This window comes from Phyllostomus discolor, chromosome 1, assembly GCF_004126475.2.
Source record: "Phyllostomus discolor isolate MPI-MPIP mPhyDis1 chromosome 1, mPhyDis1.pri.v3, whole genome shotgun sequence".
Taxonomy (NCBI): domain Eukaryota; kingdom Metazoa; phylum Chordata; class Mammalia; order Chiroptera; family Phyllostomidae; genus Phyllostomus; species Phyllostomus discolor.
In genome coordinates this window covers 195,565,590-195,592,875 of record NC_040903.2, presented here as the reverse complement: position 1 = coordinate 195,592,875, position 27,286 = coordinate 195,565,590, and the positions used below count along the sequence as shown (strand labels likewise).

Below are 27,286 nucleotides of genomic sequence, written 5' to 3'. Positions count from 1 at the left end.
AATTAATATACATTTGCATATTGTTACAAGTGAAAAAGAACAAGTTGCTATGAGAAAGAATACCAGAAAGTACCTAATTTTGTTAGGAGGATCAGAGAAGTTATCTTTGGCCTTAACATTTAAGTCAAGATGAGAAGGATGATAGGAATTAGTCCACCTAAATTAGAAAAGAAAAGAACATTCCAGGCAAAGAACAACAGGCCTAAAGGCTCTGAGATGGGAAAGGTTACTATTCAAGGCTTTTACCTGCTCAATTACAAACAAATCAGCCCTATCTTAGTGACACCACACAAGAAATACAATTCTATAGCTTTCATTCTCTGTACTTAAAGCAAATGTATTGGGTAAACTCCAGAAAAAGGAGTTAACTCTGCTGAGAGGTATGTCTTATGTCCTTTCGTCCCCTACTCCTTCCTGCTTCCTGCTATCTCAACAAAGGCTGGGGCTTCAGCACACACAACAACCTGGGACATAGAAGCTAAGGAAGAAGGAGCCCAAGTCCTTGATGAATGTGAAGCCGCTCTACCAGTCTGGACTGACTACCCCTGTACTACTCTGTGGGCAAGAGATTAAACATCCATATCATTTAAATCAGTTGTTTTGATTTTAATGATGGGGTCAGCAAACTTTCTGTAAAGAACTACAGAGTAAATATTTTAAGTTTTGTGGGTGATATGTTCTCTGTTGCAACCAGTCAATTCTGCCAGTGCTGCATAAAAGCGGCAGAGACAACATATAACAGAACGGACATGACTGCATTACAGTAAAGCTTTATTTACAGAAATAGGTGACAGGCAGATCTGGCCTGTGGACTATGGCTTACTAACCCCTGTTCTACAATATGTAGCCAAACTAACTCTAACTTACACAGAGAATATCCCTCAATCCCTTTTGGCTATTATCGCCACTGTCTGTCTGTCACTCACTGTCTCAATCTTTCTCCCAAAGATTAATAGCTTGGCTTTCAGAACCCCATGCAGTGTTTCAGCCACTTGCCACTTTCCAATTCTAAAGTCCATTTAAAATTTGCTTGAGCCCTGCTAGAGTCCTAAAGACAGAACTGGGTGGCACATGAATCAGGGCATTTTTCTTGGTGGCAAAGGGCTGACAACAGCAGCACCAGAGGATCTACCTGACAGTTCCCCAAGAGTCTAGTGCAGCTTACATTAATCTTCATCCTTTCATTTAACAACTCTTTTCACTGAGCATTTGTTACATACCTCGTCCTGGAAACAAAGTGCCCTGATAAGACATGCAGCACAGAAGGAAACCAGGTATTAAGCAAATAAGGTGAATTAATATACATTTGCATATTGTTACAAGTGAAAAAAGAACAAGTTGCTGTGAGAAAGAACACCAGAAAGTACCTAGTTTTGTTAGGAGGATCAGAGAAGTTATCTTTGGCCTTAACATTTAAGTCAAGATGAGAAGGATGATAGGAATTAGTCCACCTAAATTAGAAAAGAAAAGAACATTCCAGGCAAAGAACAACAGGCCTAAAGGCTTTGAGATGGGAAAGGTTACTATTCAAGGCTTTTACCTGCTCAATTACAAACAAATCAGCCCTATCTTAGTGGCACCACACAAGAAATACAATTCTATAGCTTTCATTCTCTGTACTCAAAGCATCAGGTAATACATAACCCCTCACTCTCTCAACTGCCCTGGCTAGAAGAACTCTCTAGCCTTCCTGGCCCTTCAGTGAAGAGGCCTTAAGGTAATGATGACATGCTGTAAAAGGAAAGCTACACTGGCCTTGAGAATAATAAAACAAAACACTCATACATACAACTGCCCATCATTCCGGGTATAAAAGCTGACTGATTTGATGGTAGCCACCACTACCACCATACAGAGAGTCACGGGGACAAAGAGCATGATCACATGTTTGGCGCCATATTTCAGTGTCAGCTCCTCATCTTCTTCTTCATCTTGTTCCACCACCTGCAGTGCGTTACCCTGGGGTCCTCCATTAGACAACGGCTCAGGGTTGCCCCGCCTCCGCCTTTCGCTGCCGTGCTCATGCCGGTCTTTACCGTCATTCTACAAGCACAAGAAGAAAAACCTTGTCAGTAAGTCAGATGCTTAGTAGAATCGAGGCATTCTATATCAAAAACATAAAATGTAACAGTCTGGGGTTAACAATAGACTCATCATTAATTGAGTTCTAAAATCTGGAGGTAGGAAAGAACCGATTTATAATATGTGTGCAGATACGAAGTCCAGATTATTTACCAAATTCACTGGAGGAACGCAGACCCTCCCTTTCCCCCGGGTCTCTCCTGCCATCCCCGACCTAATAACAATTACGCTCATCCTCTGAGGCTGGGCTTAAAACTGACACCTGCCTGAAAACTGGATCTGCTGCAGCTTTAAGCAGAGTAATCTGAGCTTTTCCAAAGTTGTGAAGTGCTTTCTACCTGTGGTTTTATACCAGTTACACATGGAACTATCTTCCTTTCATTACTAACAAGATTTAAAATCCTACAGTGATGTACAAGGGATCTTTCTGTAATTATTTCTTGCAATTGCACTTAAATGAACAATGATCTCAAGTATTCAATTTTAAAAAATCTTCACAGTGAGAACTAGGCCTTAAATGATTATGATATCCCTGCCTCATCCCCACTGTGCCCTGTACGCAGTTAGCAGACAGTAACACTTGGTCAGTGATGGGATGGAAGGAGAACCCTTCTTAGACTCTACTTTCCTCAGACTCTTAATCCAAATGCCACATTATTACCTTTATCCTTATCCTAAGTTTCTTCTTTCCTATTCTTCAAACTCAATTTCCTTCTTGGTATCACTGTTCCCATCTAAAACCCAGTGTCTGGAAAGGGTAAAATGAATCCCAAGAGCACAAACAACAACAACAACAACAACAACAATAACAGATAATGGGAAGGGTATCAGGTACTCTTCTTCCTCCTCACTGGCAACAGAACAGGCTGACAGTCACTGATGCTGGGAAGATGTCACCAGCATGGTTAAGAAAGGGTTCTCTTAGGAAGATCATATGAGAACAGGCCATTCTTGTGCCTCGTTTTTGGCTACAGATGTAACTCAGAATATTACTATAGAGTATTACTATTATTCATTAAAAATACATTACACACTTAATAATAGCTTAAAGTTATTACAATGGCCCTGGCTGGTGTGGCTCAGTGGATTGAGTGCTGGCCTGCAAACCAAAGGGTCACCAGTTGGATTCCCAATCAGGGCACATGCCTGGGGTGCGTGAGAGGCAACCACACACTGATGTTTCTCTCCCTCTTTCTCCCTCCCTCACCCTTTCTCTAAAAGTAAATAAATCAATCTTTTAAAAAAAAGTTGTTATAGTGTACCAAGGACTGACAACACATTTTACATTTAATTCTCACAGCCACCCCATCATCACCACTTTACAGGTAAGGAACGGCAACAGCTTGTGTTACTGAGTGGGTGTGAACCCAGGTGTGCCTGACCACAGAAATCAAGTTCTTCACACCTCAATTTTCGGTTCACAAGACAAGATGAGAGCTCTGCAGGCTGTGAGCTGAGTTCTCTTTTATTTTGAATGCATTCACCCCACAGGTAATTATCAAAATTCTATATTCCAGGTACTCTTCTGTAGCAATACAGAAAATAATACAATCTAGATGAGTCCTTAAGAAGTTCTTAAGTTAATCCTGACTGGTGTGGCTCAGTTGCTTGAGTGTCATCCAACAAAGCAAAAGGTCACTGGTTCGATTCCTGGTCAGGGCACATGCCTGGGTTGCAGGCCAATCCCTGGTTGGGACACATGTGTAAGGCAATTGATCAATGTCTCTCTCACACATCTACGTATCTCTCCTTCTCTTTCTCCCTCCCTTCCCCTTTTCTCTAAAAATAAATAAAAATTTTAAAAAAGCAGTTTATAAGTTAGTTTTAATATAGAATAAATATATTAGAGACATCAACAAAGTACTACAGGACTACAATTTTGTGTAGTCAAGACCAGCAACATAAAAGATATGATTCTTGAGCAGAACCTTCCAGAGTGATTGTAAGGTAAACAGGCTCCAGGCAGAGACAACATGACCTGTGGCACAGACACGTGCAAGTGACGTGGAGCAAACCTGTGACTACGGCGGAGGGGGCTGGGGGACAGGGCTGTCAGGGCTGGTGGAAAGGAAGAAGGTTAGCAACAGGTTGTAAAGGACCTTCCTATTGCCGAGAGAACAAAGGGCTTTAGACTTTGTTCTGTAGGCAACAGAAAGTCATTAAAAATGTCAAGTCTGAGGAAGAGGCACATCAGATTATGTTTCATTTGTGAGAAACTTCACGGAGTGGGGATGGAAAACAGGAGATGTATGAGGCATATTTCAGAAGCCAAAGTGACAGGGCTTTGTGAATGGTTAGGAAGGAGGCGAGGATGACTATGGAGGTTTCCAGCATGAGAGACTAGGAAGGTGGTGCTGATGCTGATAGAGACTGGGAACATAGGAGATGAGCACGCTGGGGGAGAGGAGAGAGGTGTTAGTTTGGGAGATAGGAAAATGCAAAGTACCTGCAACTAGGCAAGAAAGTCCAAAGGCAGCTAACAAGAATTTCAAGTGCAGAAGAGAGTTGGGGGAAGTCATTAGCTTGTATAGCTATGGAAGTGGATGAAATCTCAAAAGAGAGAGAGAGTATAGATGGAAAATAGGAACAGTCTGAACTTGTTGGTCATGAATGCAATACACCAACTGTAGAAGGAAAACTAGTGAGATGACAGATGACAAACAAGGAAGAAGTATGAGTAACCTCTAAGATTAAGCAGCAGGTGATAGGGGAAAAACCAGCAAAAGAGACTAGGGGGAGAGGGAAGAAAATCCAGCAATCAATGTATATCAAGCCAAAGGTGGAGGACATTTCAAAAAGGTGTCATCAACGGTCAGGCAGAACAAGAGCCGAAAAGCCACTGAATTTGGCAGAGGGAAGTCCACCAACCTCTTCAAACAAGTAAAAGGGGGAAGAGGGAAGTCAGATCATAAATCACAACAGACTGAGGAATGAATGAGACTTGAGAAATTAAAGGCAATAATTCTTCGGTGGAAAAAAATATGACAACAGAAAAGATTTAAAATGGAAATAATTATTTTAGGGATGATAGAGACTTCACATACTTGTCAGGTCAGAGTACAGAGTTAGGGTTCAGGAAGAGACTGACATTACAAGACAGGGAGATGGTAACTGATGGAACAGCACAGGGGACAACGGAGGGAAAGAAGAGAAAAGAGTCGGCCTCATCTTTATAAGGGCACTGGAGCCCTTTACCTCGCCCTGAAGGTCAGGAAGTCACTCTCTAAATTCATGGAGAAAATATTTATGAAGACTCAAACTCTATGAGGAACAGAAAGGAAATAATTCCAAAGTGCATAAGGTAGAAATATATACACCACTTACCAGAAAAGATAATTTTTGCTGAATACAAGCCACTGGAGTGGCCCAAGTTCAGGAGGAAAGAAGTTGTTAAGAGGAAGGGGGGATCTGGAGGCAGAGACATGGTGTGACAGACAGCAGTGGAGCAGGCGAGTGGAGGGAAGTCACACTTCGATTTTCTAAGCCTTGTGCTGAGGATGTTATGTTTGTGACTAATGTTCAGCCACACAATTATGACCAACTTGATGTGCCAATTCATGCTCAAACTAAAATACAAGTAATAATAACTCTCTTTATACGGTATTTGCCAACTTACAAAGCACTGGCATGTATCTCAATCATCCTTTTTTTTAAGATTTTATTTATTTATTTTTTTAGAGAGGGAAGGGGGCGGGGGGAGAGAGAGAGAGAGAGAGAGAGAGAGAGAAACATCAATGTGCGGTAGCTGGGGGTCATGGCCTGCAACCCAGGCATGTACCCTGACTGGGAATCGAACCTACGACACTTTGTTTCACAGCCCGAGCTCAATCCACTGAGCTACGCCAGCCAGGGCTCAATCATTCTTTTCAAATGTTGAGAGGTGTTGGTAGGAACTTGTCCAAAACCTCACACCACAAAACAGCGGAGGCAAGAGTCAAATGCAAGTTTCTTACTTCAAAATTTGTATTCTTTCTATGGCATACAGCTGACCCATCAGGCTACACAAAAGATTTAAATGAGTAAGTCTAGCATGAAAGAGGCAATCATAATATGCTCAATGATATTACTCAACTGGCTGTTCTGGTTTGTAAGGAACATTAGCCGACCCCACCCTGTCCCACCCCTGAAGCCAGCGTGGGAAACTAAAGCACTGTTTCACTGTTTCTCTCTCTCTCTCTCTCTCTCTCTCTCTCTCTCTCTCTCTCTCTCTCACACACACACACACACACACTTTATAGTACTTTGGATAGTTGTTGTTTTTTTTTAAACATTGGCCTGCAACCCAGGCATGGACCCTGGCTGGGAATTGAACCTGTGATCCTTTAGCTTGCAGGCTGGTCCTCAATCCACTGAGCCACACAAGCCAGGGGTGGATACTATTTTTAAAAATATGTTTTAATGTCTTTTTTAAAAGTACAACTTATTCATCTACTTATTTATCCTCACTTGAGGACATGCCCACTGACTTTAGAGAGAGGGGAAGGGAGGGAGAGAGAGGGGAAGAGAAATATTGATGTGAGAAACATTGACTGGTGGCCTCAGGCATGAATCCTGACTGGGAACCGAGCCTGCAACCTAGGCTTGTGCCCTGACCAGGAATCGAACGACCCTTTGGTCCATGGGATGAGGCTCCAAACAAGCGAGTCACACTGGCCAGGGCACAATTTATTTATTTATTTATTTAAACAGGTAAAACATAGACATGGTTCTAAAATCTGAGCATTCAAAAGGTGAATGGTAAAAAGGCTCTCACTTAACTATCTACTTAGCTTTTAATCTTCCAGGTTACCACTGTCACTGTTCTCTGCCACTTCTATCCATTTTTTCATGGACATACAAGCAAATACAAATACGTATTCTCATTCCCCTTTGCAAAACAGATGCACCGTCCTGCACTTTGCTTCCTTTGCTTAACTGTGTATCTTAAAGATTTTTTAAATACATCAGTACACAAAGCCTATCCTTCTTCTTAAAAAAATTTTTTTTTATCAGCCATATAGCCAGAGTATGATATTCCATTAATTAGGCCAATCCCCTAATGGCTGACATTTAACTTGCTTTGAACTTCTTGCCATTACAAACACTGCTGCAGTTGGAATGCCCCCTGTTAAGTTATACACGTGTGGGGACATATTTGTAGGATAAATTCCCTGAAGGAAAATTACTGGGTCAAAGTACACGTGCAGTTGAGATACTGACATATATTGCCAAATCACCCTCCCTATGGGTTGTACTAGTTTAACGATTCAGCAACACAGAAGAGTGCCTATTTCAACAAGCCCTGTCAAAACAACAAGCTATGAAATGCTTGAAGTTTTATGAATCTGATAGGTGAAACATGGGATCTCCATGTAATTTTAACATCTATTTCTCTTATTATTAGGCAAAAGGAGCATATTTTCTGTGAACTCAGTATTCATTCCTTTGCCATTTTTCTATTTGGCTGATGGTACTTTTTTTGTTTCTAGATATAATTCTATACTTATTAAGAATCAGTGAATGCCAGCTGTGCACTAGGTGCCAACAGTACAGCAGTCAGCAAGACAGATGAGGTTTTCGCTCCCATGAACTGATTTCAAGCAGAGGGAGGCAGATAGTAAACAAGATAATTACGAAGTGGGACAGTACTAGAGCAGGGTGATGTAATAAAGAATACATGGGATATCTTTCCGAGGAAGTGACACTTGAGCTGAGACCTGAAGGATGAGAAGGTACGAAAAGCTCACTGTATAACAAAGGATTAAGTCAGTAGGTCAGGAGGGTCCAAACCCCCGCACATGACCACATGACGAAGATCTGGCCTTGTTCCTGGGAGGTAGCCTCTAAGCCCTTGGAATATCCTGTTTATTAAAAGTGTTTCTGTTTCCACAAGGCCTTGGGCCCCATTGTTAACAATGTGGTCTGTGGTGGGGGTCTTGGACTACATGGTATCTGCTTGACTTTGGGAGGGGCCGCAGAACTGCGGTCAGCCATGTCTACATGACCAACCCCCAGTAAAACTCCTGGACTCCAAGGCTCAGTGCACTTCCCTGGTTGGCAGTACTCCGTGCATGTTGTCACACATTGTTCCTGGGAGAATTAAGCACTGTTCCCATGACTCCACTGGGAGAGGACAACTAGAAACTTGTGCCTGGCCCCTGCTCTGTGTGCCTTTTTCTGTTGCTAATTTTAATTTGTATGCTTCCACTGTAATCAACTGGAGCAGTGAGTATAACAGCTTTCCTGAGTTTTGTGAATCCTTCTAGCTAATCATTGAACATAAGCATAATCTTGGGGAATCCCAAATAAACCCATACACTGAAAACTACAAAATACTGCTAAGAAAAATTAAAGAACAAAAGTAAAAACAGACATATGAGACACCATCAAACTTTGAAACCTCTGTGCATCAAAGAAACAATCAACAGAGTGAAAAGTCAACCATGGAACGGGAGAAAAAATATTTGCGTATCATGTACCTGATAAGGGGTTAATATCCAGAATATAGAAAGAACTTCTACAACTCAACAACAAAAAACCAACCTAATTTTCCTGGCTGGCGTAGCTCAGTGGATTGAGCACAGGCTGCGAACCAAAGCATCACAGATTCAATTCCCAGTCAGGGCACATGCCTGGGTTGCAGGCCACGGCCCCCAGCAACCGCACATTGATGTTTCTCTCTCTCTCTCTTTCTCCCTCCCTTCACTCTCTAAAAACAAATAAATAAAAATCTAAAAAAAATATATATTTTATATAAATATTTATATTTTATTATTATTTATATATATATATTATTATTATTATATATATATATTTTTTTTTTTTTTTTAAACAAAAACAAAAAACAAACCCTAATTTTAAAATGAGCAAAGGGCCCTGGCTGGTGTGGCCCAGTCAATTCCCAGTCAGGGCACATTCCTGGGCTGGGACCAGGCCCTTAGTTGGGGGAATGAGAGTGGCAACTGATCGATGTATCTCTTGCACATTGATGTTTCTCTCCCTCTTTTTCTCCTCCCTTCCCCTTCTCACTAAAAAATAAATAAAATCTTAAAAATGAGCAAATGACTTATGTAGACATTTCTCTGAAGAATACATACAAATGGCTAAAAAGTACATGAAAACAGCTCAACATTACTAATCATTACAGAAACGCAACTCAAACTACAATGAGATACCATCTTCTGCCCATAACGATGGCTACTATCAAACACCGAAAAAACAATACGCATTAGCGAGGACACAGAAAAATTGGAACCCTCGCGTGCTGTTGTTACTACTACAACATGGTGTGGCTGCTATAAAAAAAATAGCATGGCATTCCTCAAAACACTAAAAAAGAATTATCATATGATCCTGCACCCCCACTTCTGGTATGTATCTAAAAGAACTGAAATTAGTGTCTCGAAGAGGAATCTGCATTCCTGTGATCACTGCAGTGTTATTATTCACAAGAGCCAGGGGGAAGAAGCAACTCAAATGTCCATCAACAAACGGATAAAGCAAATATGGTATGCATGAACAATGGAATATTATTCAGCCTTAAAAGAGATGGAAATCTTGTTACGTACTACACAGCACAAAGGAATCTTAAGGATAGTATACTAAGTGCAATACTCAAGTCACAAAAAAGACAAATACTGTGTGATTCTACTTGTATAAAGTATCTAAAGTAGTCCAGCTCAAATAACATATTTTAAAAAACCACAGAAAGTCTAACTGGTTGTGAGGATCCACGGAGGAAGGGAAAATGGGAAGCTGGGCAGTGGGTACACAGTGTCAGTTTTGCAAGTTGAAAAAGTTCTCAAGATCTGTTGCACCACAATGTGAATATAGTTAATACTATTGAACTACACACTTAAACATGGTTAAGATGGTAAATTTTAAATGTTATATATTATTTACCACAATTTAAAAATTTTTTTAAAGACCCAAATAAATGTGGAAATATACGGTGTTCATGGATTGAAAGACTCAGTGTTATTAAGGCTTCAATTTTACCACTCCACCTCACCCACCCCCCAAATGATCTATAGATTCAATGTAACCTCAGTCCAAACTAGCAGACTTTTGCCCTGGCTGGTGTGGCTCAATGGATTGAGTGCCGGCCTATAAACCAAAGGGTTGACAGTTCGATTCCCAGTCAAGGCACATGCCTGGGTTGTGGGCCAGGTCCCCAGTGGAGGGGCGTGCAGGGGACAACCACACAATAATGTTTCTCTCTTTCTTTTTTCTCTCTCCTTTCCCCTCTCTCTAAAAATAAATAAAATCTTTTTTAAAAATTAGCAGACATTTTTTGTAGAAATGTTTGTAGAATTCATATGGAAATACAAAGTACTAAGATATCCAAAACAACTTTGAAAGTTGGAAGACTAACACAACTTGATTTCAAGGCTTGTTATACAGTTATAGTAATGATGAAATACAGTATTAGCGCAAAGACAGAGGAATAAACCAATAGAACAGAACAGAGAGCCCAGGAACAGACTGGCACACACATGAACAACTGAATTTGCCAAAAGTGCAAAGGCAATGCAGTGGAGAACGGACAGCCTTTTCAACATTGGTGATGAAACAACTGGATACCCAAATGAAGAAAAATGAACTTCGATCCATATCTCATTCCATATGCAAAAAATTATACTCACTAAACAGACCTAAATGCAAAATCTTAAACTATAAAGTTTCCAAAAGAAAATGTAGGAAAAAAATTTTGAGAACCTAAGTTAGGCAACAATTTCTTAGATACATCACCAAAATATTTTTTAAACTGGTAAGAACAGATACTACACTTGATCTTAGCCAAAAGGCCGAGAAGCGATCAAATTTTTTTTAAATCCACAAAAAATAAAATTGATAAAAGGGATTGACACAATGATGACTTAGCATTATCTTTAAGGCTATTTTAAAAAACTTTTTATTATGGGAAAAGTTTAAAAAATACTGTCAGAAGTGTATGATGAAGCCCCATGGGTTCACTATTGGTGTTGTACCTTCTGCAGGTTTTGAAAAATGCAGGATAACATGTATTCATCATAGTACCATACAGAATAGTTTCCCTGTCCCAAAGATCCTCTGTTCTCTGCCTACTTACCCCTCCCCTCCCCCGCTACTGGCGCAACCACCGATCTTTTTGGTGCCTCCACAGTTGTACCATTAAAGGCTACTTCTAAGGTTCAGAAAAAAGTTGTGTAGCCATTATAAACGATTTCATTTCAGTGGCAGAAGGAAGGATTACTCACTATATAAATGTTGTAAGTTCACAGAGGGCGGGGTACTACAGGAAGTGGTATGTGAAAAGCGAGTTCCTATGAAGCCGGGTTCCGCAGAGCTCCGGCACCATTAAGTCAGAGGCTTCGTTTTAATTTTCTCCATTCCGTTTACTTTAGAACATGATGCAAGTGCAGGTCCAGCCACCCAAGGCGTGTGGACCCTCAAGCAGGGAGAGTATTTCTCAAGTAGCAAAAATCGTAGGGGTTATTTTTCATACAGTGTAGTACCTGCCTGTTTTTTTGTAACCTGTTTTCTGCCTGCCTTTTCAAAGTTTTATTTCTGTAAATAAAAGAAACATCATAAAGTTTCTGAAATTTTTTAAGTTATAAACTTTTATTTATAACAAATAAAATGTTCTCTGCCCAATATGAATATAGTGAGCAATCTGATGAACCTTTAGATTTTTCAAAGCCTTGTTCTGCAATTTCCTTTTGTTACTAAATATATCAGATGCCAGTAATTAATATACACGTACCTCAAACTTAAATATTATAATAGTAGTATAATACTAATGATAATTATACTGAGATTTATTGACCATGTATGTGCTAAGCACCATGCTTATGCTCTTGAGATGAATTATCTCATTTAACCCTAAAGATTCTGAATTTATTAATATTGTAAACTTCTTCTAACAGATAAAGAAACTGAAGCTTAGAGAGGCAGAATAATTTGCCAAAGATCAGAGAGCTAAGAAGTCCTAGAGCAGAGATTCTAATTCAGACGGTCTGGTCATTAGATCCCACTATTAGCCATTACCTTAAATCAGCAGTCCTCAACCTTTTTAGCACCACTGAGGGGTTTCATGGAAGACGGCGGAGTGGAAGGTGGTAAGGAACTCAGGAGGTGATGAGCTTTACTCACCCCACTGTGGAATAGGGTGGGGGGCTGATGAGTTCAGGTGAGCTTCTCTGGCTAGCTCGCCCGTTGTGGATGGGGGCGGGGGAGACAAGAGGCAGAGCTCAAGCCAGCTTTGCTTGTGGCCCATCCTAACAGGCCAAGGACTGCTACCTCTCCGGGACCCTTGGTTGGGGATCCCTGCCTTAAATTACTGACTGGATAAACTATAAGTAACATAAAACGGAGGTTATCTCCAAAGTCTCGCTATTACAAATAACCCTTCAATAAATATTCTTGCCTATACTTCTTGGCACTCTTATGCTAATGTTTCTATATGACAAAATCTACAAGTAAAAATGCTAGGTCAGTCCTGGCTGGTGTTGCTCAGTGGATTAAGTGTGGGCTGAAAACCAAAGGGTCACTGGTTCGATTCCCAGTCAGGGCACATGCCTGGGTTGTGGGCCAGGTCCCCAGTGGGGGCCACATGAGAGGCAGCCACACATTGATATTTCTCTTTCTCCCTCCCTTCCCCTCTCTAAAAATAAATAAATAAAACAAAATAAATGCTAGGTCAAAGGTATGTGCATTTTTAGATTTAATTTCCAAATTATCTCCAAGAGGCATGTGTATTTGCAGACTCAATTGACTCCAAATACGAATTCAACTCCCATGAAAAGCACATGAGATGTCTTATTTTCCCCACATCTAATAAGCCATGGATGTCAATCCTTCCTCACTGATGGGTGGAAAATGAAGAGTTTTCATTTCTTTATCTGATTATTAGTAAGGTTGATCAACTAGTCTTTTCATATATTTATTACCATTTTTATTTCTTCTTCTTCTGCCATCTATATTACTTGTATCCTTTGGTAATGTTGTTACCGGGTTACTCATGCTCCTTTTGACTTCTCTGTATATTAAGATACACCTGTCGTTATACATTATAAGCCTTTGCCCAGTTGGTTTTATGACTTTGTACACGGCAGTTTTTGCCACACTTAAGTTTATAATTTTATATTGATGAATATGAATTTAAGTGATCTTATAAGGAAACAACTTATTCTTTCAACATCCCAAATTGCAATGTTTTTCAGCAGTTATAACGTACATAGTTACAATGAAGGCTCACAAATAGTGCATCTATCACTTCACGTATACATTCCCATATAATAGGACATCATGCCTAAAAGTTATCATGTAGTCCATTATGTTGATAAATTAACAGTCCTTGTAGTATTTACTTACTTAAAATGAGTACTTTTTTAAAAAAAGATTTTATTTATTTTTAGAGAGAGGGGAAGGGAGGGAGGAAGAGAGGGAGAGAGACATCAATGTGTGGTTGCATCTCATGTGGCCCCCACTGGGGGCCTGGCCCACCACCCAGGCACGTACCCTGACTGGGAATTAAACCAGCAAACCTCTGGATCCCAGCCCAGGCTCAATCCACTGAGCCATACCAGCCAAGGCTTAAAATGAGTACTTTTTTATAAATTTATGAGAAAAAGTTGCAATCCTGTAACACTTAAAGGGTATCAGAAATGCGAGGCTCCTAAGCATGCACTGTATACAAAACTAGAAGAGTGGCTTAATTGAAGAACTGGCAAGTTATGTGGAAAACTTGAAACTATTAATCATAGGCAATATGTTTCCAACAGCACACCAAACCCCACCCAGCACCTGCCCACGCTTCCCGATTCCCCGGCGCTGGAGCTTTCACCATTGCCCCACCGTCAAGGAAGACTGTCACTGCCCTGAACGGTGAACATTAACTGGCTAGAGATAACATTTCACATTTATGGCACTGTTGTGTTAGGCTTGAACCTAGAAGGGTTTTTCCCCCCTTACAAACTAGTAAGATGGGTGCCAAAGATTTCTGACTTTACTCTCATACAAAGCAGGCATTTTCCTCTGGAAGTCACCACGATTTTAAGTTATTTTTCTCCTTACCTCACTGACATAACCAGGAAAACAAGTTCACTACTATAAACAGTACAATAACACTGTCAAAGGCTGACTGGACCCGTGAACCCAATTTAGTTTAAATTTAGATCACTCCTTTCATTTTTTTCCCCCCTCAAGGTCCCAAGTACTTAAACACCACTTTAAATAGATTATAGGCTTGCTTTCTGTTTAACTGTACAGGATTTCTCATACTTGAAGAAAATGACCCACCATTATCTAGAAAATGAGTTAGTTCTGTCAATCTATGATTTCCTAACAACTTAATCAAGTTCTTTGCATTTAAAGTTTTGAATTTAGAAGATATACTGCAGATGACTTCATTTATAAAGACCAGACATATCTTTTTTTAATCCTCACCAAGGAAATGCTTATTGATTTCAGAGACAGGCGAATGGAGGAAGAGAGAGAGAAACATTGTTGTGAGAGAGCGACATCAATCGATTGCCTTACACCGCCCCCCGCAACCGGGGACCAAACCTGCAACCTAGGCATGTGCCCTAACTGGGAATCAAACTAAGACATTTTGGCTTACTAGATGATGATCCAACCAATTGAGCCACACTGGCCAGGGCAAGGTCATTTTAATGTTGTTGATTTAGCAACTGAAGATAATGGATTTATATATGTTCTTCAACAATTTCTTTATATAGAGAATCATTATTGATCATTCCTCGGATTACTTGAAGGCTTCTTTTTAGTTAACAAATAAATGATTTTCTCCATTCTTAATCAAATAGGTATTGACAATTTCCTTAAGGACTAGAAAGTTCAGGTCAGAATAAACTAATATGAATAAAAATATTGAGTATTCAGTTTCTATATCTCATAGTTTTTCTCTGATGTCACTCCTTTTATTTCTTTACTCAATATAGTGGTCCTTAATCCATGGTCCCTGCATCACAAGCATTGGCAAGATCTGGGAATTGGTCAGAAATGCAAATTCTCTGGCCCCATCCCATATCTACAGTATCAAGAACCCTGGGTTTGGGGCCAGAGAATTGGTATTAACAATTCTTCCAGGGGAGTCCAACACACACTAAGGTTTGAAAATCACTGCTCTAATATACAACGTAAATGAATTTTAGACTTAAATAAAATTCACCTTTTTGCATCTTAAGAAAACAAAAAGTTCTCAGCTAATCCACATAAATGATGTGAGTCTATACCAAATCAAAACATACATTCTCACTATTCTGAAGTTTATATTTTCAATTTCCTATAGTTGTACTATATTCCTATAATGTCAATAGAAATGAAATGGAAACTGACTTCTGGGAAAGAATTATGACAAGTCTAGAAAAAGAGCTCTACCCATAAAAATTTTGCATCAGAAAAATAGAATCTTACAAATTTTTTTTTTTAAAGATTTTATTTACTTATTTTTAGAGAGGGAAGGGGGAGAGAGAGAGAGAGAGAGAGAGAGAGAAAGAGAGAGAGGGAGAGAGAGAGAGAGAGAAACATCAATGTGCGGTTGCTGGGGGTTATGGCCTGCAACCCAGGCATGTACCCTGGCTGGGAATCGAACCTGGGACACTTTGGTTCCCAGCCCGTGCTCAATCCACTGAGCTACGCCAGCCAGGGCTACAAATTATTTTAATAGGCATAGTAAAAGTAAACCAAAGGACTATGATAGATCACAAAGTATAGAAAAAAGGCCAGATAATCTTCTTATATTTAGCAAATCCACTATCCAAAAGGAGAAATAAAAGAGCTTTATTCAGTTAATCCACAAAAACAGTCATCTATGTCCAATTTAAATTTGGGTCTACCCCCATTTTTCCATAAACAACCAAAGCATATACTTATACAATGGCTTCTTTATAGCTAAAAAACTAAGATTCCTTTCCTCTTTCTTTGGCTTTAAAAAAATTACATCAGTACAAAAATGAATAGACTTGTATTTTTCTTCCTCAGGATTTTTTTCACACAATGTACCCTTTCAGTATTACATTTTTCGGAGGTAAAGACAATCTGAAGCACAAAAACCAAAAACCAAAAAAAACACTAGAACATGTCTTAAATTAGAAAACACAGTTTGAAGTTACAGGTCTATCATTTAATTTTCTGTGATCTCGGAGAATTTAAACTGTAAACTGTAAATGGGAATAATACCTACCCCATGATAACTGGAAAGTATGTGAATGTATACAGAAGGTCTTTGTAAGTTACAGAAGGCATTTTTAAGGAGATAACCAAATTGAAAACTTATCTGACCTCACATTATTGACAGCAGAGTTGAAACGAAACAAATAAATCAGGCTTTATAATCCAGCCAGTGGTGCCCTAACAGACCTGGAAGGCACCACTGAAAACATTAGCTGAAGTCTCGCTAAAACTAAACCGTGAACACATGGAGTTATCAGTAACAACCCTGTGTCCCCTGCACCTCCTCTAGCGCACCCTTTATTTCAAGGGAATATTTTGTTTATGCCACTAAGGTGTAAAGAAAGGCAGAAAAATAATACCATAAAAGTCCACAAAACTCGAACTTGAGGGATATAAATACTACTACATTAGTATGGAGAGCTCGCTGAGTGCCACGCACTGCTCTCGAAGCTGCAGAGACAGGCCTGAGCAAAGATCACGTACCCCACCTCAAGCAGCTTGGGGTGGGGGTTAGGAAAACAAAATCCTCAAGTTAACAGTATGCTGGAAATACTGCTCAGAGCCACACCCCCAAAAGCAGCATAAGGGTAGAGAGTGTCAGTTGACAGGGAGGGGGAGTCGAGCAGGGCAAGGCCTCACTGGTAAGGTGACTCAGGAGGTGACCTGAAGAAAGTGGGGGAGCCATCTGAGAAGAGTGGGAGAATAACCCAGGGCTTGGAGGCAGAGCTGAGGAAGCAGTGAGTAAGGGAGAGGGTAATAAGAGGGTAAGAGAGAGGGAGGGGTTGGGGGTGGGGGGAGGGTTAAGACCTCAGGACCAGATTTTATTCTGAGATGAGATGCCCTTGGAGGGTTTGTGTCAAATGAATGACATATAACTGAGTTTTTTCCAAAACTTTTAAGTTATGGAAACTTTTGTCCCAGGAATATATAAAACAGATAAAACAGGAGCTCCTCTGGGTAAGGCAAAGGTGCCCAGAGACTTGACTTCTACTGTTCCCACTCTCCCTCTCCCTCATCTGAAGTTTACAAATGAGTACAGTCTGCAGCATCCAAACATTCACATCCTGTATCCACAGAATGTCATGATCCAGCCCCATCTTAACTTCTCAAAAAGCTTTTCCTGGGGAACAGCAAAAAAGAGCAAATGAAGCTGCTGGCGCACATCAGAGAAACAAAGGTGCCGCCACACAGTCAGTCAGTCCGTCGCACCTCTTTAGGAACCCAGTACCTAGGGCAAGGTGCAAAGTCGCTCTCCTTGCCCCCACACAGCTGTCCAGGTACACACTGCACGTGTAGTCTGTGTTCCCTGTCAGGGCTTCCTGTGATATTCAATTCATCTTGATTTCACTTGATTAAACATGTTCTAGCAATACAGTGTGATCTGCCTCTGCTGGCGTGATCTCTGGACGTGGTCAATTTATATTCGAGGAAAATTCCTCCTCTACTAGTGTTATTTCGTCTCTCAGCAATGACCTCCCCCAGCTCGCTCTATTCTAATCCTATGCATCCCCCAAAGTCTACTTTGTAAAGCCATCCTCCCATTTGAGCCTCAGCTGGAATTCCAAATCTTCAGAGTGTAGAGAAGTGCTCTAGTTCACTGCTCATTCCATGGACCGACCCTCTATAGATTTGGCTGGTAGTCTTCCAGCCTTTGTGACTGCTTTAAGTGACAAGCACCCGCCAGCCCACAAAGCAGTCAATGCTCTTTCAGACGTACTATAGGAGGGACCCCCCTCAAAAAAAACAGCATTTATTAAAAATTGTGTATTTATTCTTATATGTTTAAACTGCAGTCACCTTCAAAGTACTTCCCAACTGATGCAATCAATATACCTACCGAGACAATAGTTTTTGAACTCATCGATTTTGATGCCTTTTAGAGCTTCTACCATTTTTTTGTTTCACCTCTTCCATCAGCAAAATGTTTCCCTTTGAGGACTTTTTTTCATCCGGGGAAACAAATAAAAGTTGCTTGGGGTGAGAGCAGGTGAATAGGGAGGGTGGGGCACTGGGTTCATACTGGTTTTGGTCAAAAACTGCTGAACACTCAGCACGGTGTGGGCAGGTGTGCTTGTAAATCACTCATCATGAAATGGACAAATGTACTGAGTCTTCAAAATAAATTCACTGAAGCTGAACACAGCGTCTCACAACAATGTCAGCTCGTACACTGACACAGATGGGTTCCCAGAACACTCACTCACTTAGCAGGGGAAGCCTGTATTACAAGGGACCCACCTTCCAGAAGAAAATTCCATTTTTTGGTGTGTGTGTGTGGGGGGGGTCCCTTCCCTCTTAAATTAACTATGAAAAAATTCTCCTTACTGATCCAGAACCTATTTCCTGGTATCCTCCACTGAGGGATCTGCCCCCTGGTTGAAAGGGTAGAGGAAGTCTGGTGCCCCAGCCCTCATGCACCCTGCAGAGCTTATAGCTGACCCTGTGTTTTCCCCCATTCTGGCTCTACCTCTAAAAATTATACCAACTGCCCAACCATCTCACAGACCCTCTGTGGAAACCAAATTCAACCTGGAATGATCAGCTAGCAGTCACAGGAAGATTTGATGTCTCCGTGTGTAGCTAGTGAGTCTGTGTCCCATGCCACTGATTACAACCCATTCTTGATTCTCTTCTTTGAACTCGCTTAGGGCTTCTACACTTAGCCTTGCATTTATTATTGTGCATTCTGTCGATGAATGTTTACTGGGCACTGTCAGGAATTACGCTAGATGCTGAAAAAATAAGAGTAAAGGAAATGTACTCAGCCTATAAAAGAGTAAGAACAAGATAGGTAAAATAATGAACAGCTGAGGAAGTTGGAGAGGCTTCAATGGAGCAGGTGACATCTGAGCCAGAGATGAACTGAACACCACCCATGTCTCTTAGCCTTGTGTCCCCAGCACCAAATGGTACAATGCTTGCCCTCAGGTGAAGTTCAGAAAATATGTGAACTGGTAAAGTTGAGAAAGTACTTCGCCTCCTCAGCCTCTTTTGTGTTACAGGGTGCAGCCAAGGGGGGGGCCCCAAATAGGCATTTGAAATGGGGTCCAGAGCTTAAGGTGTCCAGGAGATTTTGGGATGTCTCCATCCCCCCCCCCCCCAGGGTGTGGGTTGGGGGAAGGGACAAATGGAATAGGGCTATTGAGAGCTGTTTAGCATAGCAAAAGCCTTGCAGCTAACCTCTGGGTTGGTTATTTAACATATCTATAGTCTTTGGCTGGTTGCATAGATAGGTTAAGTAGCTGTGATCAGCTCTAAGCCAGGGAAATGGAAGTAACTTCCCCACCCAGATGTAACTGGGCGGGGGTGGGTCCCCTGAGTTACAGTGCCTGCGTGGGAGCTCAGAGAGGATTGGCTCCAGGACATGGGGCCACACCTGCCCAGACTCATGATGGCAGCCCAGTGAAGCTGGAAGGATACGGGTTCTGGCATGTGAAGCCGAGTGTGGGAGGAGTCGGAAATGAGGCTGCAGAGGAAGATTGGCTGCGGGGATTTAAAACCCAGATTTGGCGGCCATTGAGGGAGAGAACCACGCGTCTTTAGCAGAGTGGAGACTCCGGCAGCCCTAAGGAGAACTATGCTGCTTTAGGAGGGAGAACCATGTGCAGCCCTGAGAGGAGGAGAGCCATGCGCAGCACTGAGAAGGAGAACCATGCTGCTTTAGGAAGGAGAGCCATGCACAGCCCTGAGAGAGGGAGAACCACGCGGCAGCCCTGAGGGAGAGAACCATGCGTCTTTAGCAGAGTGGAGACTCCCGCATCCCAGAGAGAGGGAACCACGAGGCCTGGCAGAGTGGGGACCCCCACAGCTTTAGAAGGGGGAACCACCACCTGGTTTTAGCAGAGATCCCGGTGACTCAGCCGAGGGTGCCGGGAACCCAGGGAGGTCTCCCAGTCGAGATCGAGTACTAACTGGGAAGAACCAGAGGACTGCCTGAGCCATGGACTTCTATTTCCTTTCCTGAGATACGGTACTCTGGACTGGGCAAAGGGGGAAGGAAGGAAGGACTGTATCTGTTTGTGGGTGTTTTAAGGGACTTTAGGATTTTGGTAAAGACACTAGGTCACTACTTTAAGTTAATATAGCATTAAATAAACGTTTCCTTTCCTTTTCACAAGTCTCTGGCATTGAGAGACGTCTTTCCTCTGGCGGCGGACAAAACGGACCCGGGGCCTTCTTTCAATAATAGTATATCATCCCAGGCCCCCCTTGTTGTGTTCTGTAACATTTGGAGGTGAGGGAGCGTGATCACTGAATCCACAGTCTGGCAAAGGCAATTACAAAGGCTGACACCATACCTGGCTACGTACAGTACTGCTCAAGTGGTTGTCCTCGGACATCTGTGCATTCTGGAAGTAGGACAAGGGTGCAGGTAACTCTGTCATCGGAGCAACTGTACAGAAACACCTTTTCACAGAAAACAAAGCCTCTTGGGGTCCTGAAAAGGAGGGAAAAAAACAATCCTTTATGCATTCCAATTGTATTTTTATTTTTAAACACTTTCATAAATTGCATTCAGCAGAAACAAACCTTTCTTTCATGTGTTCTCCTCCAGGCCAAGCTTTCTAAGGACCTCGCCGGCTATCACTTGCAGACTCCTTCCCAGATTAGGTCTGAAATAGGATTTTACAATGTCACTCAGAGTTGATCAAACCCTAGTAAAGTCATGCACACCAATCAAATACTTGTACCACCAATCTGTAAAACACAAATTTATTACTTTGTCATGACCTTCAACCGACAAACTTTTACCAATTCAAGACACCTCTTCGGTAATGAGTAGACCTATTTGAGAAACCAAATATTTTCAATCACAAAGATACTTAATGATTTCAGATTCGGAGCAAAGGGAACTGAATAATCTTAAAGAATGTTCTCAACAACATCTCTTTTTCTATGCTGACCATCCAAACTAACTTTTAATATCTCCATTCAAATATTTGCTTAGTGCTTTTAATTCTGCAAGTCTTTTTACCATCTCATTTTATCCTTACCACAATTCCTGAAGGCAGGGTGAACGGGTAACATACATATTGTTAAAAAACAGAAGGAAACCCAAGTTCAGTGATGTGGCTAAGAATCACCCAACTGGTCAGACCAGGGAAAAAAATCGAAGGTTCCTGACTCCCAGCTGCAGGTCCCTCTTTGCATCCAAGCATAGCCCTTTTTACGTATATCACTCCGCCTGCCAGAGTTCGCCTTCCTGGGGGCCACATTCCCACTTGCCTGTCTACCTTAATCTCCGTCAGCCAACTCCTTATGACTTCAACTTTCCTTTTCATAGTCTTCAGAAATACAAAAGGGAAACTTTTTTTTTTGCACACCTAAGCAGTATTCTAATTCAGATACAGTATCTAAAACACTACCATGTACTTATTTACATGAAAGCATTTTGTCAACATCCTGTTTCATTTTCCCTTTTCAGGATCTTCGACCCTCTAAATTCTCTACTTTTTTATTACAACTCTTCATAAAAAGCACATTAAAGTGACTTTTTCCTCTAGTATAGCTATCAAGTTCAAATTAACCCTTAGTGACCTGTATTTGGCTCACTCAAATCATGATAAAATTTTAACAAAGGTATGCTCTCGCTTACATCTTACATGCTTTCATCTACCCCATGCCTACCTTTCTCCTCCCCTCCGATTTTGGACCATAGTTAGTTGGCATGGGGTCAGGGGATTGCAAATTAATATGAACTAAATAAGACATAATTAATTGTAAATTTTTTAAAAATAAAATAAAACAGAAAGAGACAATAATTACTTTTATGAGGGCTATTCACCAGAAAGGGGTACATGGGAAGCTTTGGAGTGGATTGGTAATGTTTTGATTCTTGATCTCAGGACCAGTTACACAGGGTTTCAGTCTGTGTGAATGCACTGAGCTGTATACACCCATGATCTGTGTGCACATTTCTAAATACTTCAATTAAAATTTTAAATGGATTTTTATGGGAGTAAGCCTATATTTAGGGCTACTCATACTGATGGCCCTGTCTTTTAAAGTGGGTAAAATAGACTTGGCACCATGTATGCTAGTTTACCCCAAAGAGAGGTAGATTCCAATAGAACAGTTACATTTTCTAAGTATTCAAAGTAAATGTTCTGATCTATGCTTCTAGATTTTTAAAAGTTGACTAATTAAAATTTTAACATTAAGGTAGCATGAATGATGAGCAAACAGCATACATCATTCTCTTCTTTCCACAAAACATTTAGCACCGCACCCGCCACCTCAGCTAACCCAGAAATGCCACAGAATGCATTCTGATGACCTCCACTGACTTCTCTGAAGACTATACTGGACCATTTAAAGTATGGCTCTATCACAGAAAAACCCTTAGAAATCTGTCATTAATATTCTGATATGATCCTTCGTAAACAAAACAAGTAAATAAGATGGTGTTAACCAAATGAAAGAAGCAAAGGACAAGAAAGAGCAATGCAGGCAAAAGCAAATAAAATGCATTACATTTACAGATAAAAATGAGAGGAAAAGTGATTAACCATTCACTATATAGTAGTTCATTGGCTAGCTACTTACATCAAAACTCAGAGACAGTGACTGAGAAGACTTAATTAATTATGTTCACTTTACCCATTCTACAGATGAAAATAACATGGCACACAGAAGTATACTTACTTGTCCAAGGTCATATCCAGTGAGCAAGGCTCACGAGTTACACTAGGTTGCCTCTACGTAAAACTCTTCCCCCACCCCTTTAGGAGTTTACAACCATGAGCATTAAGACACAGTGAGTATTAACAGTAAAACTAGCACTTAGAAGTAAATGAGATCTTTAAGAAAAAGTAGCAGTAAATGAGATCTTATGTTTCAGTAACTGGTGTAACTATAAATAAAAAACTGAAGTGCCAAAGTATTCCTAATATACAGTCCTAGTATTTACTGAAAGAAAAACAGTAAGGTAAGCTATAATAAGAATATGGTCATTTTAATATTAAGTAGTTTCCATATTAGCCTTATGTTATAGGAGCTGTTCAGCTATCAGAACAAACCACACAATCTGATCATCACACTAGAGCTTTCTCAGACAAATCTTGCAAGCATAAACAATACAGGAGTCACTTTAGCATATCCCAATACTAGTTCAAAGGCACATCCACTGCGTTTACATGTGAAAAACTAAGGCTCAGGAAAGGTAAAAGAATTTGCCAGTGTACAATTATGGAGCAAGTAACACCAGTTCCAGAACCAGGCCTTCTATGCCCAGTCCAGGTCTTTTCCAGTTCAGCCAGAGAAAGCTCAGGCTTCCACGGATGCTTTGAAAATCAAAATGCTACAGGGCAACCTCCCCTGGAAGAGCTCCTCTTTACATGGAGGCCAGTAGGAAGAGGAGCCAGGCAACAGGGTTAAACTGGGTCTTTGGTCAGGCCTGGTGAACAAACACACATTGTCCGGACGAAGAAAGGAGCAGGCCGTGCCAGATTTGACTCTGGTCCAGTAACAGCTGAAAACAATTGATGACTCCGTGGAGAAGGCCAATGACCCCACTGTTCAGGCAGCATGGCAAAAGACACTACTGGACTCTATAACATTCTTAGCAGTGCCCTGAGGGCAAAAAAGGATAATTGTTGGGGAGCGAGAACCTTTCATGGGACCTGGAATGCTGAGGGAGTGGGAAGAGGGATAAAAGTAGATTTTGGTGTTTTCTCTCTCTGGCCACGAGCTAAAGATTTTCTGAGACTGACAAACAACACTTGGATTCACTGTCATCCATTATCCTTTCCCTCAAGACACTTGCTCAATCAGATAAAGGAAGAAGAAATCCTTTTCTGATGGGCATCTACAATTTCTATTATATACAAAGAAACTGAAAATGAGAGAATACAAATAATCCTGAAGCGCAGACATACTGAATAGGAAGAAAAGCCTAACCAGAGAACCTTCTGTCGGCACTTAAAAAAGTATCACAGGAGCAATGTTTAAAATCACAAAATAAATGTATTAAAAATACCATTTAAGGAAGCACCAATAGACAAGTACATTTCTGCCCTGGCCAGGTGATCAGTTAGTTAAAGCACTGTCCCTATACCCCAAGGTTGTGGGCTCAAACACAGTCATGACACATACAAGAATCAACCAATCAATGCAAAAATAAGTGGAACAACAAATCAATGTTTCTCCCTCTCTCTCCCCCTCCCGCCCTTCCTCTCTCTCTAAAGGAAATCAATAAATACAAATTTAAAAATAAGTACATTTCTGTCTTTTATTACATCCCAGGTAACAACTAACTTCACACCATTATAGCATGTTTACTTAATTATCAATACCATTTTTTCTTCACTCTCAGAGATACATGTAAACATAATTTGTACTTCACAGAAACAAACATTTTCATGGAGATTTTCATGGGGATTTTTATCATGATCTTCTGAAGAACAAAGGGCTTGTGGCTTGTTTCAATGACTCTAGCCATTGGACTAGTTTCTCCTTCACTTAGAAAACCACCAAAAATATTTTTTAAAAGCATCTTTGTATTATAATGCTAAGAAATGTTCAAGTGTCAAATGAGCTTGTAATTTATTCTTATTCCACAAAAGTATTTAGTCACCCTTAATGTTATTTTGACAGCTTCTTCCTGGACAGCCAGCACGTTCTGATTATATGGATGGGCTGGGAGAGTCTCTGTTTGTTTTTAAAAGCTCACATCCAACAAGAAATGTAACTAATCTCCAAAATTCATAAGAATGATTTAAGATTAATTTAAAATTGTAGGAATATATCTTGGAAAAACTCCTCTGAATTTTAAGAAACCAGGAGCAAATAATTGCCCCAGCCCTACAAGAGACGTTGTGAAAGTGGTAGACGCTAAAAAGAGCAAGGATAGTAATACAGCCTATTTGTTGATTTTTTCCCCCTCCTTCCATCCCACTCTACTTCTGTGAACCATCTGTGGTAGATTAGACTATTATCCGGGGAATATTCACTCCCTCCCTCCGCATGCCCAAGAGAGACACATACTTCCCCTTTCCTGAGATGTTGGCTTGGCTCTGTGAGCTGCTTTGGCCTCAAAGTGAATGTAGTGTACTACCCACCTGTGCCTTTGGGCACAATCCCATGACTTGCTTGGGTCAATGAGATCTTAGCAGATTGTGGTGCAGTCCCTTCAGCCCTGGCCCCAAAATAAGACATGCAAAGCAAATTGCCCTAGCTGATCCACAGACCCATGCCTGGAGGCAGAGACTTGCCTGCTCCAAGGCACTGAGTTTCTGGGAAGTCTGTTATATAGTTATCCGGTTGTTTTTAAATAATAACGGTTATGTGGACTCCGACAACGATGAAAATTAACAAAGACTGACAAAGCCAGAATCCTTTATGTGAAACCCTTAGGACTAAATGTGTGTAGAATTACCACCCCCACCCCAGGATTTTATAAAAGTAATATGATGCAAATACCGTATGTTTTATATGCCCCCTCTGGGTCTTAGAACACAAAATCAAACACATTAATAAATATGTAGTGAAACACGTAAGTAGTCTTAATTTACATAGATTCAGGTTAGATTTTTGCTGTGAAATGAATTATGAAAAGCCTTTCAGTTTTTTCAGGAGCTTTTGGATTTCAGAATTATGGATATGGAACTATATGATCAATATTTATATAATTATAAAGAATCTCTCATCCCCCCCAAAAAATTTAATTTCAATAACTCTACAAGAAAAATATGAACTTCCGGCCAAGATGGAGGCATAGGTAGACACACTGTGCCCCCTCACACAACCAAGAGAGGGACAGCAAAAATTTAGAAACAAGATAACAACCAGAACTGACAGAAAATTGAACTGTATGGAAGTCGGACAACCAAGGAGTTAAAACAGACACGTTCATCCAGACCAGTAGGAGGGGTGGAGTCGGGAAGCTGGGCGGAGAAGAGTCCAGCAGCACAAAGAGCGTTCAGACCGGGTGCCTAAGACGGCAGCAGGCAGACACTGGGTGCACAAGCAGCGGCTGGCAAACCCCGGCCTAAGGGTGGCAACTGGCAAACTCTGCAAGGTGGCGATTGTGAAGCAAGGCACTGCGTGCAAGGCGGCTGGCTGACCAGGCAGTCCCAGGGTACCAGAGCTGGGAAACAGAGCCTTGGGGCACTGATTGAAAACACCTGTGGGGGTTGAGGTGCAGGGAGACTCCCAGCCTCATAGGAGAGGTTGTTGCAAAGACCCACAGGGTGCACAAGCCCACTCATATGGGAATCAGCAGCAGAAAGGCCCAGTTTGCTTGGGGGAAGCGGTGGAAGGTACTGAAATCTGCAGAAGGAGGAGAAAGCACCATTGTTCCCTCTCGGACCCCATCCCCACATACAGCATCACAACCCAGCCACTGAGTTGCCCCACCTTGGTGAACACCTAAGGCTCCGCCCCTCATGCATAACAGGCACAAACAGACCAAAAAAAAAAGAGAGAAAGAGAGAGAGAGAGAGAGAGAGAGAGAGAGAGAGAGATGGCTCAAACAGAAGAACAAATGAAAGCCCTAGAACCCATCCTTTTAAGCGACCAAGAGATAGCCAACCTATCAGATGCACAGTTCAAAACACTGGTGATCAGGAAGCTCACAGAATTGGTTGATTTGGTCACAAATTAGATGGAAAAAAATAAGTGAAATGAAGAAAAATGCACAGGGAACCAATAGTGATGGAAAGAAAACTGGGTCTCCCATCAATGGAGTGGACCAGAAGGAAGAAAGAAACAACCAAACAGAAAAGAATGAAGAAATAAGAATTCAAAAAAATGAGAAGAGGCTTAGGAACCTCCAGGACATCTTTAAATGTTTCAACATTGGAATTATAGGGGTACCCAAAGGAGAAGTGGAAGAGCAAGAAACTGAAAATGTGTTTGAACAAATAATAAAGGAGAACTTCCCCAATCTGGCAAAGGAAACAGACTTCCAGGAAGCTCAGAGAGTCCCAAAGAAATTGGACCCAAGGAGGAACACGCCAAGGCACATCGTAATTCCATTAGCCAAGATAAAAATGAAGGAGAGAATCCTAGAAGTAGCAAGAGATAAGGAGACAGTAACCTACAAAGG

General features: G+C 41.1%; 1 protein-coding gene and 1 pseudogene across 1 annotated transcript in view; both read right to left on the bottom strand.

Moving 5' to 3' along the window:
- The window catches only part of PSEN1 (presenilin 1), a 57,566-nt gene that overhangs the window by 26,811 nt on the left and 3,469 nt on the right, over positions 1-27,286 (bottom strand). The window contains 3 exon segments of the mRNA XM_028506411.2: positions 1,790-2,043; positions 20,538-20,677; positions 20,770-20,852. Of these exon segments, the coding sequence (XP_028362212.1) occupies positions 1,790-2,043; positions 20,538-20,624 (341 nt within the window). The 5' untranslated portion in view covers positions 20,625-20,677; positions 20,770-20,852.
- Positions 10,753-10,880, bottom strand: LOC114493484 (annotated as a pseudogene).